Source organism: Alexandromys fortis, unplaced genomic scaffold (genome assembly GCF_014885135.2).
Source record: "Alexandromys fortis isolate MF-2015 unplaced genomic scaffold, M_Fortis_MF-2015_v1.1 scaffold_161, whole genome shotgun sequence".
Lineage (NCBI taxonomy): Eukaryota > Metazoa > Chordata > Mammalia > Rodentia > Cricetidae > Alexandromys > Alexandromys fortis.
The window spans coordinates 1,337,790-1,352,677 of NW_026068073.1; the positions used below are offsets into that span (position 1 = coordinate 1,337,790).

General features: G+C 50.5%; 1 protein-coding gene across 3 annotated transcripts in view; it reads left to right on the forward strand.

Moving 5' to 3' along the window:
- Positions 1 to 14,888, forward strand: part of Ap2a1 (adaptor related protein complex 2 subunit alpha 1) — a 29,560-nt gene that overhangs the window by 7,238 nt on the left and 7,434 nt on the right. For all 3 annotated transcript variants that reach the window (XM_050121339.1, XM_050121340.1, XM_050121338.1), the window contains exons 2-6: positions 6,505 to 6,573; positions 6,659 to 6,801; positions 6,984 to 7,177; positions 12,892 to 13,021; positions 13,463 to 13,564. In XM_050121339.1, coding sequence (XP_049977296.1) covers positions 6,505 to 6,573; positions 6,659 to 6,801; positions 6,984 to 7,177; positions 12,892 to 13,021; positions 13,463 to 13,564 — 638 coding nt within the window. The remainder of the gene's footprint in view (positions 1 to 6,504; positions 6,574 to 6,658; positions 6,802 to 6,983; positions 7,178 to 12,891; positions 13,022 to 13,462; positions 13,565 to 14,888) is intronic.

Below are 14,888 nucleotides of genomic sequence, written 5' to 3' on the forward strand. Positions count from 1 at the left end.
GTCTGTCCTGAGTGCTGCACAGTCAAGCTTACCAGTGTGCAGTCTGTCTAGTGGCCTCTGGCACAGTCCCAGAGCACTGCCCTTGGCCCCCGAACTCTTTGTAGGTCTGCCTTTGCCTTTCTTCTCCCTTAGTACTGGGAATGGAAACCAGGCCTCATGCAAGGAATCTCTACTAAGCCTTGCCCAGTTGCACTCAGTTGTGTTCTCTCTCTCTTTCTCTCACTCCCACTCTCTGACAGGGTCTCATGCCGCCCAGACTTAGCCATGATGACCTTAAACTCCCGATCCTCCTGTTTCCACTTGCAGTGTTAGGGATTCCAGGTGTGCTGCACCGAGTCTGTGCAGTGCTGGGATCGAACCCGGAGTCTGTGTGCTAGGCAAGCATTCTACCAGTTGAGCTACACTCCTAACTTTGTTTTTAATTTTTGAAATAGTTTCATTCTGTAGTCCTAGTTATAGTTAGCCTAGAATGTGTCTGTCCTGCCTCGGCCTCCAGAGTGCTGGTTTATAGGCTGCAGCTTTCACCGCCAGCTTCAGCTCTTTCACTTTTCATCTTGAGATGGAGCCTCACTAAGTAGCACAGGCTAGCCTTGAACCCACTCTGGCCCACGTTGGCCTTGAACTTGTGATTTCCTGCACTCAAGTCTCCCAAGTAACTCTATCCATGCCTGGCTTTTGTTTTCCCATTTGCAGACTTTATACTTCGGTTTTTAAATTAAAGTGTGTGTGTGTGTGATTTTTTTTTTTTTTTATTTTGAGACATGGTTTCTCTGTGTAGCTTGGGAGTGTGACCTGGAACTTGCTCTGTAGACCAGGCTGGCCTCGAACTCACAGAGATCACCTGCCTCTGCCTCCCGAGTGCTGGGATTAAAGGCGTGTGCCACCACCTCCCAGTCATGTCTGGATGTTTTGCCGGCTTGTGTGTGTATATGCAGCACTTATGTGCCTAGTGCCTTTGGGCTTCGGAACTAGTTACAGATGGTTATGTTGGTGCTGGAAATTGAACCCAGATCCTCTGGAAGAGCAGTCAGTGCTTTTAACTGCTGACCCTCTCCAGCTCCTCCTTCTATTATTTCAAATTAAAAATGTATTTATCTTTGTTTGAGGCAGGGTTTATCTATGTAGCCCTGACTGTCCTGGACCTTACTGTGTAGACCAGGCTGGTCTCAAACTCAAAGAGATCCGCCTACCTCTGCCTCTGAGATTAAAGGAGTGTACCATCAGTCCCAGCAAGGTGATTTATCTTCATGTTTATAAATGGTTTTCCTTCATGTAAATATGAGCACAATGTGCGTGTCTGGTGCCTGGAACTGGAGTTACAGATGATTGTGAGCCACCTGTGGATTCTGGGACCTGAACCTGGATCCTCAAAAAGAACAGCAGTGTTCTTGACCATTGAACCATCTCTCCAGCCCCTCTGAGTTCTTCTTTATAACATGAGTTATCAATTATGTCAAGCTACTATCTGATAGATGTGGACAGTTTAAAGACTAAAGAAGCACACACGCTCACTTGGATAGATGACTCTCTCTGTATCGGTGAGTTCAGGTCTGGGGTTTCAACCTGTTACAGACACAAAAACCTCTCTTCCTTGCCAAATTGTGTGGTGCTAAGGATACAGAGTGAAGCAGTGAGGAGCTGGCCTAGCATTGTCCAGTGAGGGGCTGGGGGTGTGGCTCAGTGAGGAGCTGGCCTAGCATTGTCCAGTGAGGGGCTGGGGGTGTGGCTCAGTGGTAGAGGGGCTAGGGGCAAGCCCCGGGCTCAGCTCTTTGCAGAGCACACACACATACACACACACACACAACACACACATTAATTTAAAGATATTGAGAAGTAGATGAACATTTATGAGGAGTAGAATTGGAATCACAGCACTCAGGTTGGCAGTTGACACTGTTGTCACTCCAGTTCAGGGGATCCTATGCCTTCCTCTGGCCTCCGCTCCCACCCACCCACAGAACAGAAGTGAGACTGGTGCTAGGTATGGTGGCATACCCCTTAAACCCAGGAGGCCAGCCAGGGCTACATAGTGAAGCCTTGCCTATAAACAACAAAAACAAGAGAGAAAAAAGTATATTGGAAGCAGCTAACTACTGTGGCTCAAGCATATATTTCTAACACTTTAGAGGCTGATGCAGGAGTGTTGTCCCCGAGGCCCGCCTGGGCTACAGAATGCATGTGAATACACTTAGGTATGTATCTGAGTCCATTGTGTGTGTGTCATCTGTGTGTCTGTACAGGCACATGTGCGTGCTGGATTGTGTTGAGGTCAGAGGACAGCTTAGATGTGAGTCCTCACCTTCCTCCTTGTTTAAGATGGGTTCTGTTCACTGACACACTTGCCGGTGTCATTATCGTCTCTTCACCTCTGTCTGCTGGGTGTGTGTCACTGCGTTCTGGGGACCTGAACTCCAGTCCTCATGCTTAAGCAGCAAGCCCTTCACCCCCTGAGCTCTCTCCCTGTCCTCGAAGAGGATTTTTGGGGACATTTAAAGGGTGTGTGAATTCCTGCCATAGAGCTCCTTTTCCTTCCTTTGTGGAGCTGGGTACTTTGGTTGCCTGTGTAACCCGAGTTGACCAGCGTTTGATCTTCCTCCCTAGTGCTAGACCCCAGTCAAGCTGGGCTGTCAGTCAGCTCTTGAGTGATGGAAAGAATTGTCTTTTTAAAAATTACTAACTTTATTTTATGTGCATTGGCATGAAGATATCAGATCCCCTGGAACTGGAGTTACAGACAGTGTGGGCTGCCATGTGGGTGCTGGGAATTGAACCCAGATCCTCTGGAAGAGCAGTGTGGACTCTTAACTGCTGAGCCATCTCTCCAGTCCCAAACACTGGACCCTCCATAATAACATTAGGAAGAGACTGCATGGTCAGGAATGGAAGTATCTGCACGCTGGTGGTCACCTGGAGCCACCTTGGTCACCAGCATTCTCTGGCCCTGAGGGAGGCGCTGTCCACCCTCTCAGCCACCTTCATGGGCAGCTCCCTACTTGGGCTCAGTCCCACCTCTGGCTGGTGATCTGCCTGAAACCTCCGGACTGAACCTTACTCATCTCCAGGTCCTCCTCAAATGTCCCCTCTTCTGGCTGCTTCAACCCAGATCTCTTGGACTCAGGTGTGGCTGACTCCCCATCTACCCTACCAGGTCAGGAGTTCCCAGGACGTGTGATAAGCACTGGAGTGTCTGCTTTGGGACTGCTAGCTCATCTTTTTGGACCTGGCCCATAGATTATCAGGAGACTGTGAAGCCAGGCAGTGGTGGCGCACGCCTTTAATTCCTGTACTCAGGAGACAGAGGCACAGAGGTGGATCTCTGTGTGTGCCACCACCACCTGGCTTCACTTTTTTTTTTTTTTTTTGAGAGTTTTATTTATTTTTATTGTGTGTGCATGGGTGTTTTGTGTGTGTGTGTGTGTGTGTGTGTGTGCGCGTGCACCTTTGCCCTTTGAAGAGCATGGACACCTGTTGCTGGGATTCTAGGTCACTGTGAGCTGTGAGTGCCACGGTGCTCTATCCACTTAGTCATCTCTCTAGCCCCTTTTCACTTTTAGTTTTAATTTTATTCCTTTTCGGGAGGTGTGTTTTTTCAAGACATGATTTCTGCCTTAACTTCCCCCCAAAATGGGAGGAGGCTGGGTATGTGCCTCAGTGGAGTGCTTGTCTAGCATGCAAGAAGTCTGGGGTTCATCCATGGTTGAAAGCCTGAAAGCAGGAACATCAGAAGTGTGAGGGATCCTTGGATGCAGAGCTGATTTGAGCCTATCTTGGGCTACCCAAGACCCTGTTAAAACACTAACCAAAACCTGGATGACAGTGCAGCAGACAGTGCCGTCTTGGTGTCTTACTGAGCCCTTAGTGTAGCAGGAAAGAGGTTGGCCTTGCCCTTAGGGGGCCCCCTCCCAGGGCTGAACACAGGCAGCGCCAGCTGCTGCTGGTGTGACTACGTGTTTCTGAAATAGAAAGACGCGATCAGATCTTACTTTATCCTACCTCTGTGTATGTGCTTGTGCTGCGTGTGCGTGCACACGTAGGTGTTTTCCTCAGCTGCTCTCCACCTTAGTGATGGAAATGGTCTCTGTGACCCTGGAGTTTGGCAGTTCAGCCAGCCTGTCCGGCCAGCACATCCCCGGGATCTGGCCTCCACCATGCCAGCATTGGAGATGCAGATGTGTGCTTGCTTCCATATCCAGCACTGTAGGTGCTAGACTCCTCACCTCAGGGTCTCGTGTTCACCCATGGAACCATCACCTACTCCCAAAGTTAATTTTAGCAATGTTTCTATAACCCAGCATATCGGCAGTGCTGCCCTTGGAGTCAGTATCTTAATATTTACCTTCTCTGTTTCTCCAGTGCTGGTGATGGAGCTCTGGGAGTCGGGTGCACCCGCTAGACAAACTTGCCCACACTGCCCTTCGGGGGTTGGTTGGTTTTTTGTTTTCTTTATCCTTTGAAAGGTGTCTCACTAGCTGTGTAGTCCAGGATGGCCTCATACTTACGATCCAGCTGCCTCCGTCTCCCAGAGCTGGGGTCACAGGTCACTGCTGTGATGGCCACACCACATCATCCCAGCCCCATGTGAAACTGCCTGTTTCTGTTTGAAGCAGCCTCAGCTTGGATGCTCAGGACACCTGTCTGCCACTGTCACACAAGCTACAACTCTGCGATCAGGGTGCCAACCCCAGTGACTTCCTAGAGGAGGCACTGTCTGGAGTGGGGCTTGTGGAAACTGCTTGGGAATTAAGAGCAGAGGTGAGGGGGCGTGTGGAAGAAGATGGATGGATGCTCCTCTTCCCTCATGCACCCTATAACTGACCGGCTATTAGTAGAACGCTGCTGCATGCCAGGCGCTGGCTGCATACCCTGCAGCTACTTAGGATAGGAAGTGGGAGCTGACCTGAGCCTGTGTGGGTGATGTTTGCTGTGTGAGGTAGAATACAAAGGTCTGGGGTTTTCTTTTTTCTTTTCTTTTTTTTTTTTTTTTTTTTTTTTTTTTTTTTTTTTTTTTTTTTTTTTTTTTTTTTTTTTGAGACAGGGTTTCTCTTTGTATCCTGGCTGTCCTGAAACTTGCTCTGTAGACAAGGTTGGCCTCCAACTCACAGAGATCCACCTGCCTCTGCCTCCTGAGTGCTGGGATTAAAGGTGTGTGCCAACCACTGCCCAGCCAAGGATTTTTTTCTTTAAAGATTGAATTTCTGTGAATGAGTGTTTTGTCTACATGTATTTCTGTGTACCATGTTTGTGCCTGGTATCTGAGGCGGTCAGAAGAGGCCCTCAGATCACCTGGGACTGGAATTAGATTTGTGAGCTACCATGTGGGTGCTGGGAATGGAACCTGGGTCTTCTGCAAGAGCAGTCAGTGCTCTTAAACCCAGGCCCGGGATTTTCAGTCCTAGAACAGCAAAACTGGGAGTGTGCCATAGGCTTGTTGTTCCAACACTCGGAAGACTAAGGCAGGAAGATCCTAAGTACAAAGCCAGCTAGGTCTATATAATGAGGCTCTCGGGATGTAATGATAGGACTAGAGAGATGGCCCAGTGGTTCAGAGCAATTGTTGCTTTACGAGAATACCTGAGTTTGGGTCCCAACATAACTCCAGTTCTAGGGGATTCGATGCCCTCTTCTGGCCTCCATTTGCCCAAACATGCTGGTGGTATAGACATACAGGCAAAATACTCTTACACATGAAAGATGTAATTATAAAAATGAACTTCTTATACAGAAGGGAGTGGAAACTGTCTCTCGAAGGAAGTTGCAGGCACTGAGACCACAGTAATAGAACACTGAAGGTGGCTGGAGGCAGAGGCAGTGTATATAGTGTATATAGCCTAGAGTATGGGGTGGGAGGGAGGGAGGAGGGAGGGAGGCAGAGGCAGTGTATATAGTGTATATAGCCCAGAGTATGGGGAGGGTGGGAAGGAGGCAGAGAAGGCGCCAGAAAAACCTGAGCGATTGCAGATGATGTTTGGGTGAAGTGGTTCTGGTGTGTCACAGTGCAGGGACATGCTCTGAAGGTCCCCACTTTAGAATGGGGCTCTGTTTAGAGGAGTGAGTAGTGACATCTGGAGCTGTGACCCTAGGGCCAGAAGACAGGCAGCACACACAACAGGGTGCATGGAACATCAGACAGCCCTGGCCAGAGGGAATCTCTGTCATAGCAGAGGTTTAGGGACAGCATGAACCTAGGGGTTAGAGAGCTGGGACACAAGGAAGAGAGTGGTGTTGGGAGATCTGCCATCAGGTGCTGCTGCTGAGGAAGGGGACAGGAGCCGGTGTAGCTTTTCAGTCATTGGTTGGTCATAGCTCTATCGCGGGGCGCACAGGACAGGACAGGAGAGATGGGCCTTTGAGCTCCAGTGCAGATATAAGCCCTGTAGTTCGCGCCACCAGGAGGGCAGAAAGCGTAGAACCTTGCACTGGGTGCTGATGAGCAAGCTCCCAGTGAGGTGTGGGTGATGGCAGCTGGTCGACTGCAGCCTCATGTGCCTCGTCCTCTCTCCACAGGCAAGAGCAAAGAGGCTGAAATCAAGAGGATCAACAAGGAACTGGCCAACATCCGCTCCAAGTTCAAAGGCAGGCTGTGACCCAAAGCCCTGGGGGAGGGAACCAGTGTTCCGGAGTCTTCCTCACAGGGCTCCTTTTCCCTCCTCTGCCTCAGGAGACAAGGCCTTAGATGGCTACAGCAAGAAGAAGTATGTGTGCAAGTTGCTCTTCATCTTCCTGCTTGGCCATGACATTGACTTTGGACACATGGAGGCTGTGAACCTGCTAAGCTCCAACAAGTACACAGAAAAGCAGATAGTGCGTGCTGGGGGGACCAGGGTGGGTGGGTGCTGGGGCGGAGGGAGGGGACCAGGCTGGGTGCTGGGGTCTGAATCCCTAGGTTTGAGGGAAGGAAGCCTGGGGCCTATACTGCTACATGTTAGAGTTAGTCTAGTGCCTTTTAGCCACAGGCTCTCAGCTGTCCCCTCTCTACCTCCTAGGGGTACCTGTTCATCTCAGTCCTGGTGAACTCGAACTCAGAGCTGATCCGGCTCATTAATAACGCCATCAAGAATGACCTGGCCAGCCGCAACCCCACCTTCATGTGCCTGGCCTTGCACTGTATCGCCAATGTGGGCAGCCGTGAGATGGGCGAGGCCTTTGCCGCTGACATTCCCCGAATCCTGGTGGCTGGGTGAGGCACTGGGGACCACAGCAAAAGGGCAGAAACAGAACCGAGAGCCAGCTTTGCTTGTGACACCTGCCTAAATTCTCCCACCTGGGCTGTTGACCGCAGTGGCTCTGTCTGTCTCACATCCCCAGGCTGCCTGGGTGTAAGGACCCATCCCCCCCTGGTGGATGTGTGTCTGAGACACAGCATTAGTGTCTCCCATGAAGTGGTGGTTTACTCCCTCACCTCATTCACGAGACAGCATCTGCCCTGTGCCTGCAGCACTGATGGGTGACAGTGGTGCCACCACCAGAGGTGGACAGTCTCAGTGTTCCAGCCAGACTAGCTGCGCCAGCTGTGGCCATGAGCCCTGACTGCTGCAGAGAGCTTCTTGACCTCCTTTCCTGAGCAGTCCACATCCGTGTGTGACCTGACTCCGACTTCCGAGGCAGCAGTGCAAGTAGACCTGTGTTCCCAAGTGCCAGAGCCCCTGAAGAAGATGCACGGTGGGCGGGGCTGGAGCTCTGCTGGGAGCATGCTTGCCTAGCCCACACCAGACCCTGGGACCCTTGGAAGTTGGGTATGGAGGCAAGAGGAGCAGAAGTTCAAAGTCATCTTCTGACACTTAGGGAGTTCAAAGCCAGCCTGGGCTATATGAGACTGTGTTTCAAGACTAATATATTCTCTCTCTCTCTCTCTCTCTCTCTCTCTCTCTCTCTCTCTCTCTCTTGGTTATTGGTTTTTGATTTTTTTGAGATCATTTCTCTATGTGACAGCCCTGACTGTCCTGGAACTCTCTTTGTAGACCAGGCTGGCCTTGAACTCAGCTCCACCTGCCTCCGTCTCCCGAGTGCTGGGATTAAAGGTGTGCGCCACTACTTGCCCTGCAGCCAGTGCTCTAGCCCAAGACAATATTTTACTTGTTTGTTTTTCTTAGTAAAAGAAAAAATACACGGGGTAGTGAGCATACCAGAGGGTGGGTGAAAAGTAGCTTCACCTGGGTCTTTCTTTTCTTTTTTTTTCTTTTCTTTTCTTTGTTTTTTAAGTAATTTATTTATGTTTATTTTATCACTATTGATTGGTGTATTGCCTACATATGTCGGGGGAGAATGTGTGTGTCAGGAGGTGTCGAGTCTCCTGGAACTGGAGTTACAGACAGCTTGTGGAATTGAACCCAGGTCCTCTGAAGAGCAGTCAGTGTTATTATTTTAAATCATGTGTAGGTGTGTCTGTGGCTGGGTGTGTGCACGTGAGTGCAGTGTTCTTGGAGGCCAGAGGCATGGGGTCCTCTGGAGGTGGAGTCTCAGGAGGGTGCTATCCACTGATGGAGGACCTGGGAACGGAGGAGCAGTGAGTGCTTCCATTACAAGGTGGGCTCCCCAGGAGCCATGCACTGCAACAGTCAGGAGCCAGTGATCATAGAGGATGTGGGTGCCTTCCACAAAAGGGCTGTGCTCACCAGGGAGTCTCTGGATAGGATGTAGTGAGCATGGGAGAGACTTTGGGGAGTCTGCCTCTGCTTCCCATGGAAGTGGGGGTGACTGGTATATGTCAGGCAGGTGAACAGCGGGAGCAATGTTGTCTTTGAGAAAGTCACTGTGGCTGCTGTATCTAGAGGTGAGAGCGCTGTTTCTGGCAATATAGACAAGTGCCCCTGATGTTCTTGACAAGTGTGGCTGATCTAGGTGGAGTGGACCCTGCAGGAGGCAGAAGGACTGGAAAAGCCTAAGGCCAGTCTAAGACTCCCTTTAAAAAAGGGGGGGGCTGGATGGGGGTGGTGCACACCTTTAATCCCAGAAGGAGAGGCAGGCAGATCTCTGATTTCGAGGCCAGCCTGATTTACAGAGCGAGTTCCAGGACAGGCTCTATCTAAAGCTACAGATGCTGAGTGTGTGCACGTGAGTGCAGTGTTCCTGGAGGAACACATTTCCAGTACAGCCATATATGCAGAGAAAAGGTGCAGAGAAACTTAGTTTCAAAAAACACAAACAAAAACCCAAAACAAAACAAAACAAAACAAAAAAACCCAAAACAAGAAAAAGACTTTAGTTTGGATGAGGGAGCAAGAGCATATTGGTTAATGGCGTCTTGAACTGGTCAGTTAATGAGGCCTGCACAGGCCCACACAGGCCAGCCAGGAGCAGCCGACCCTGACAAGCCTGGGCTCAGGCAGGGATCTGGGGGAGCTATGCAGCCCCTGGGAGCAGAGAAAAGCTTGTCTTAGTAGAAGCTGTGGGAAGCCACACATCAAAGTGTGGGTGACCTAGAAATAAACACCCCTGGGAACTGTGTGCAGAATTACCTGTCTTCATCCTTGGCATACAGCAGTCAAGGCTGGCTGCCAGCCTGGTTTTTTGTTTGTTTGTTTGTTTGAAACAGGACTTCATGTAGCCCAGCTTGGTCTTGAACTGATCCTTCAGCTCCCACCTCCTTAAAGCTGAGATTGCAGGTATGACCGCTGCGCCTGTGAAATGATGCAGGCCAGGCAAGACTGAGCACTGTCTCAGGGTCACTCCAAGACTTAGTACTGCTGTTCTGTGTGTGAATGTTCTGCCTGTATGTGTGTATCCCGTGTGTGTGCAGTGCCCAAGGAGAGAAGTAGCCTGAAGGTGGGTCCTGAGGGTCCCAGTGTGGTCTGTCCAGGCAGGGCCAGTATTTGGTCTGGCATACAATCAGAAAAGTATGAAAGTCCTGTCCGGGTGCAGACCTGCTGTCCAGCATTGGAAAACTGAGGCAGGATGATTAAGAATTCAAGGCCATAGCTGGGCAGTGGTTGTGCACACCTTTAATTCTAGCACTCAGGAGGCAGAGCCAGGCAATCTCTGAGTTTGAGGCTAGCCTGGTCTACAAAGCAACCCTGTCTTGGCAGAAGGGTGTTGGGGGCGATTCAAAGCCAGCTTGAGCAGCATAGCCAGATCCTGTCTGACTCCTAATTGATTAGTTAATAATTTAACCACACTGGTCGGTGGTGGCACACACCTTTAATCCTAGCACCAAGGAGGCAGAGGCAGGTGGATCTCTGTGAGTTGGAGGCCAGCCTGGTCTACAGAGTGTGTTCCAGGATAGCCAAGACTATACAAAGAAATCCTGTCTTTAAAAACCAAAAAAGGCCACCCTGGTCTACAAACTCATTTCCAGTACAGCCAAGACTGTTACATAGAGAAACCCTGTCTCGAAAAATAAAAAATAAACATAAAAAATTTTAACCTCAAAAAAAGTTTGAGACAGGGAACCCAGGATGACCGCTTCTTTGCTTTTGGTTTGATTTGCCTTTTTTTTGAAATGGTCCAGTGTAGTCCAGGCTGGCCTTGAAGCTCACTGTGTAGCTGAGTATGACCTTAGACTAGTCTTCCCGCTCTTAGCCTCTAGAACACTGGGGTGATGGTGCGCTACTCTAGAACACCGGGGTGATGGTGCGCTACTCTAGAACACTGGGGTGATGGTGCGCTACTCTAGAACACTGGGGTGATGGTGTGCTACGCTGCCCAGCGTAATTCAGTGCCTGTTATTGGTTTACTTTTGTGCAGATCTCAGAATGTGGTCCTAGCTGGTGTCGAATTTGGGGGATCCTGCCGCTCCTCCTGAGGTTTCCCTACAATCGTGTACCACCATGCCTAGCTCAAATCCAGTGCTTGTACACGGAGCAGTGGTTTTTAATGTAATCTTGTGTGCAACCATCACCACTACCTAAATCCAGAGCAGTGTAGTCACTGCCAGAGAGAGCAATGTCTGAGCAGGTCTCCACACTGTACTCCATGCCCGTTTGGAGATCACTAATCTATCCCATAGGTCTGTATGAAGAGGTCTGGTGGCTTTTTCTCGGCAAAGTGTTTTCGAATTTGTCCATCTGTAGTGGGTGTCAGACTTCTGCATGGAGCTGGGGAAATGGGTCAGTTGAGAAAGGGCTTGTGGTGCGAGCATGAACCTCACGTCTGGAATCCACAAGCCCACGTAAATAGCTGAGCATCACTTCTATAGCTCCAACCGCGGCGTGCTGTGCCAGGACAGAAGGGCGCGCCCAGCCTTATCAGTGAGCCTCAGCCTCAGTGAGAGACCTATCAGAGAAATAAGGCTGAGAGCTGGAGGAGGTTAGCCAGCGTTGACCTCTGGTCCTCACATGCATGCACCCTGGTGTGTACATGCACATGCACGCACACATACACACACTATACTATACACACATCACACACACACACACACACGCTGGACAGAGCATGTTTTTATTGGTTGTCACAAACTCTACCTTTTGGCAGATGTGCTATTCTCATCTGAGTGCTGTCTGAAGTGCTCTTGTGTTGGTTCCTAGGAGTCAAACTGCTGGGTTAATTGTTGTTTTGAGACAGAATTTTGTTTGTTTCTTTGTTTTGGGGGACAAAACAAAGTCTCATAGAGCCCTCATAGGCTGACCTGTTTAGCTCAAATTGTCCTTAAACTTTTTTTTTGTTTTGTTTTGTTTTTTTTGTTTTTTTTTGAGACAAGGTTTCTCTATAGCTTTGGAGCCTGTCCTGGAACTAGCTCTTGTAGACCAGGCTGGCCTTGAACTCACAGAGATCCACTTGCCTCTGCCTCCCAAGTGCTGGGATTCACCACCACCGGGCTATCCTTAAACTTCTAATCTTCCTGTTCAGCCTCACAAATGTTAGGATTACTTGGGTGAGCTACCAAACATATCTCCAGATTTGTTTTATTCTGGATCTTACATGTGTCTCTGTGTACTTGAGTAGAGGTCCTCAGAAGTCTGAAGCAGGAGGAAGGTGGCTGGGAGCGAACTGGGGTCCTGAGCAGTGTTTGCTAACCACTGAGCCACCGCCTTTCTTGCCTCCACCCTGTCTTGCAGGCATCGTGGCATGTGCTATTATTCCCAGCTCGCAGGCCACAGGGCAGACAGGTTTATGTGAATCTTAGGCTACTCTAATATACCTACTGAGTTCTAGGCTAGCCAGAGCTACATGATGAGAGACTGTCTCAAAAGAGGGAGCGAGGAGGTACTGTTCAATTACCAGCCTGACCTTGAACTCACTATGTAGTTTATAGACTGGTCTTGAATTTATTGTCATCTTGCCTCAGCCTCCTTAGGGCTAGGACGGCAAGTGTGTGTCACCAGCCACAGCTTATCACTCCTTTAAATATATTTATTTATTCATTTTTTTTTAATCTTTGTTGTTGTACATTTAGAACTTTGTTCTTTTTTTTTTTTTTTGGTTTTTCGAGACAGGGTTTCCCTGTAGCTTTGGTGCCTGCCTCTGCCTCCCGAGTTCATTTTTTATGTGTATGTGTGCTTGTGTGAATTTATGTGCACCAGATATGTGCAGGACACCACGGAAGCCATTCCCTGTCCTCTGACTTCCCCTCTCCCTCCCTGCTCCCCTGAAGTCGGCTGGGTCTGGACTTACATCTGTACGCATCTTTTCTACCTGGCTGCATCTGTGTGTGGTGCAGTTTGCACCGAGCCTGTGCCTTGGTCTGTCTTCTGTCTGGGCAGGGCAAGGGAATCCTTCAGTCACGTGTGGTGTGGATACATGGAAGCAGGCTGGGGATGAACTCCATGGCAGAGTGTTCACCTAGCGCCCACCACACTGTTTCCATCCACAGGGTCGTAGAAACGAGGTGGTGGTGCCCCTCGTCAGTCAGGATGTAGAGAAGGGTCCTGAGCTGATCCAGCCAGGCCATGGTGTCACACACCTTTACCCCAGTATTTGGAAGGTAGAGGTAGGCAAATCTCTGTGCTGTCCCCACAGAGACAGCATGGACAGTGTGAAGCAAAGTGCAGCCCTGTGCCTGCTTCGACTCTACAAGGCGTCCCCTGACCTGGTGCCCATGGGCGAGTGGACAGCACGTGTAGTGCACTTGCTCAACGACCAGCACATGGTGAGGTGCCCGGCTGCCCCGAGTGCCTGAAGCCCCTGCCCTGCCCTCTTCCCTGGTGCTGGGAGTCCCATGACATTCCAACCCAGGTCCTGTGTCCCCAGCGCCTGTCACCTGCCCAGTTTTCTAGAAACCTTCCTACCTACCCGACATCTCCTTCGCTGCCAGGGATTGTCCCCATCTCTGAGCCCTAGCAAGGCCCATTACTTGCCTCTATGAAAGACCTGACTCTTGCACCACCTGAGATTCCCAATACCCTGACTGTGCTCCTTACTCCTGACTTACCCTGATGCCAGGGCCTTCGCAGTGACTCCCAGTGAATCTGTTCTGTGAGATCTCTTTACCCTTCACCTGAAACAGTCACCTTTGTACACTTCTTGCCCCTACCTGAGTGTCCTTGTGTTTGCCCGTCCCCATCCTGGCCCTCGTGCCTGTGCTCTGCAGGGAGTGGTCACAGCCGCTGTCAGCCTTATCACCTGTCTCTGTAAGAAGAATCCAGACGACTTTAAGACCTGTATCTCCCTGGCTGTGTCTCGCCTGAGCCGGGTGAGTGTGCTCTGTGCTCTCACATTGCTGTGGGAGGGCCACCTCTTTCCCTCCTCCCTTCCCCAGAAGGCAATCAGCTTGCGCTTGGCTGCATTGGCTTCATCCAGACTGCAGCTGCAGTCAAGTGCCTTCACTTCTCAGCTTTTCCTCCATGCTGCGGGGGCTGACATCAGTGCTGTGTGCAGCTTGGCTGCTGTGGCTGAGGTGTTGAGAGCAGGAGCTGGGGCCACCAAGCATCCCAAAGCCGTCTGCTCTTTTCTCTTTGTCTTCCTGTTCTTTCTTTTCTTCTTGCCACCTCACTGTCCTCAAAGCACCCTGGGCCTTTCTGTGTCTGAATCAGACCTGAAGGGGCCCGTCCTGCTGGGAAGGGAGAACATGACAGGGATGGTGTCTCAGTGACCGGCTGCCAGGAAGGCTGTGCGTCATGGAGAAAGCTCAGCATTGTGGGTTTCTAAGAGGGGTCCTAGCCCAGTCTGGGAGCCGAGAGAGCTTCTCAGGTGGCAACCAGAAAAATCAATATATTGTCTGGGAGGTCAGAAGTATCTCAGACCCTTGGGCAAAGGAACACTTGTGCCACCATTCATTTTGTCCCCAGCCCCTCATTTCCCACACATGTGAATGTGCCAGGTGCCAGGCCCAAGAGGGACCAGAGATGAGGAGATTCATGCTGATGCACCGAGTGCTGTGGGGAAGACTTCCTAGAGGAGGTCTTTGTTTGATTGTTTTGTCCCATTGCCCCCAGACAGGGTTTCTCTCTGTAGCTCTGGCTGTCCTAAAACTCACTCTGTAGACCAGGTTGGCCTCAAACTCACAGAGATCTGTGTGCCTCTGCCACCCAGGGGTGGGTGCTGGGATTAAAGGTGTGCGCCACCACTGCCCAGCTGCTTGGAGAAGGATTTTCAAGATAGAATAGGAGGTCACCCTGAGGAGGGACAGTCATACAATCTTCTGATCTTTCACTGTGTCCCTTTCTGACCTGTGTTGGACCAGGGGCCTAGGAAGGATCAGACCCAGCTCCAGACTCTTCAGTAGTTTCCCACGGTGCTCATGATGCAGGAACCAGGGTAGTAAGGGCTGATGGAGGAGGTAGAGCCCAGGAATAAGTCAGGAGAGGCTCTGGCCTGCCCTTGGGACTGTTACATACTGCCACCACCATCCACGTCACTGCCACTTAGTGTCACTACCACTCACTGCTGCCACCATCCACTGCCACCACCATCCACTGTCACCACCATCCACTGTCACCACCATCCATGTCACCACCATCCACTGTCACCAGCATTACTTGGAACATTCAGAGTCAGGTATTGGAGCACAGTGCAAG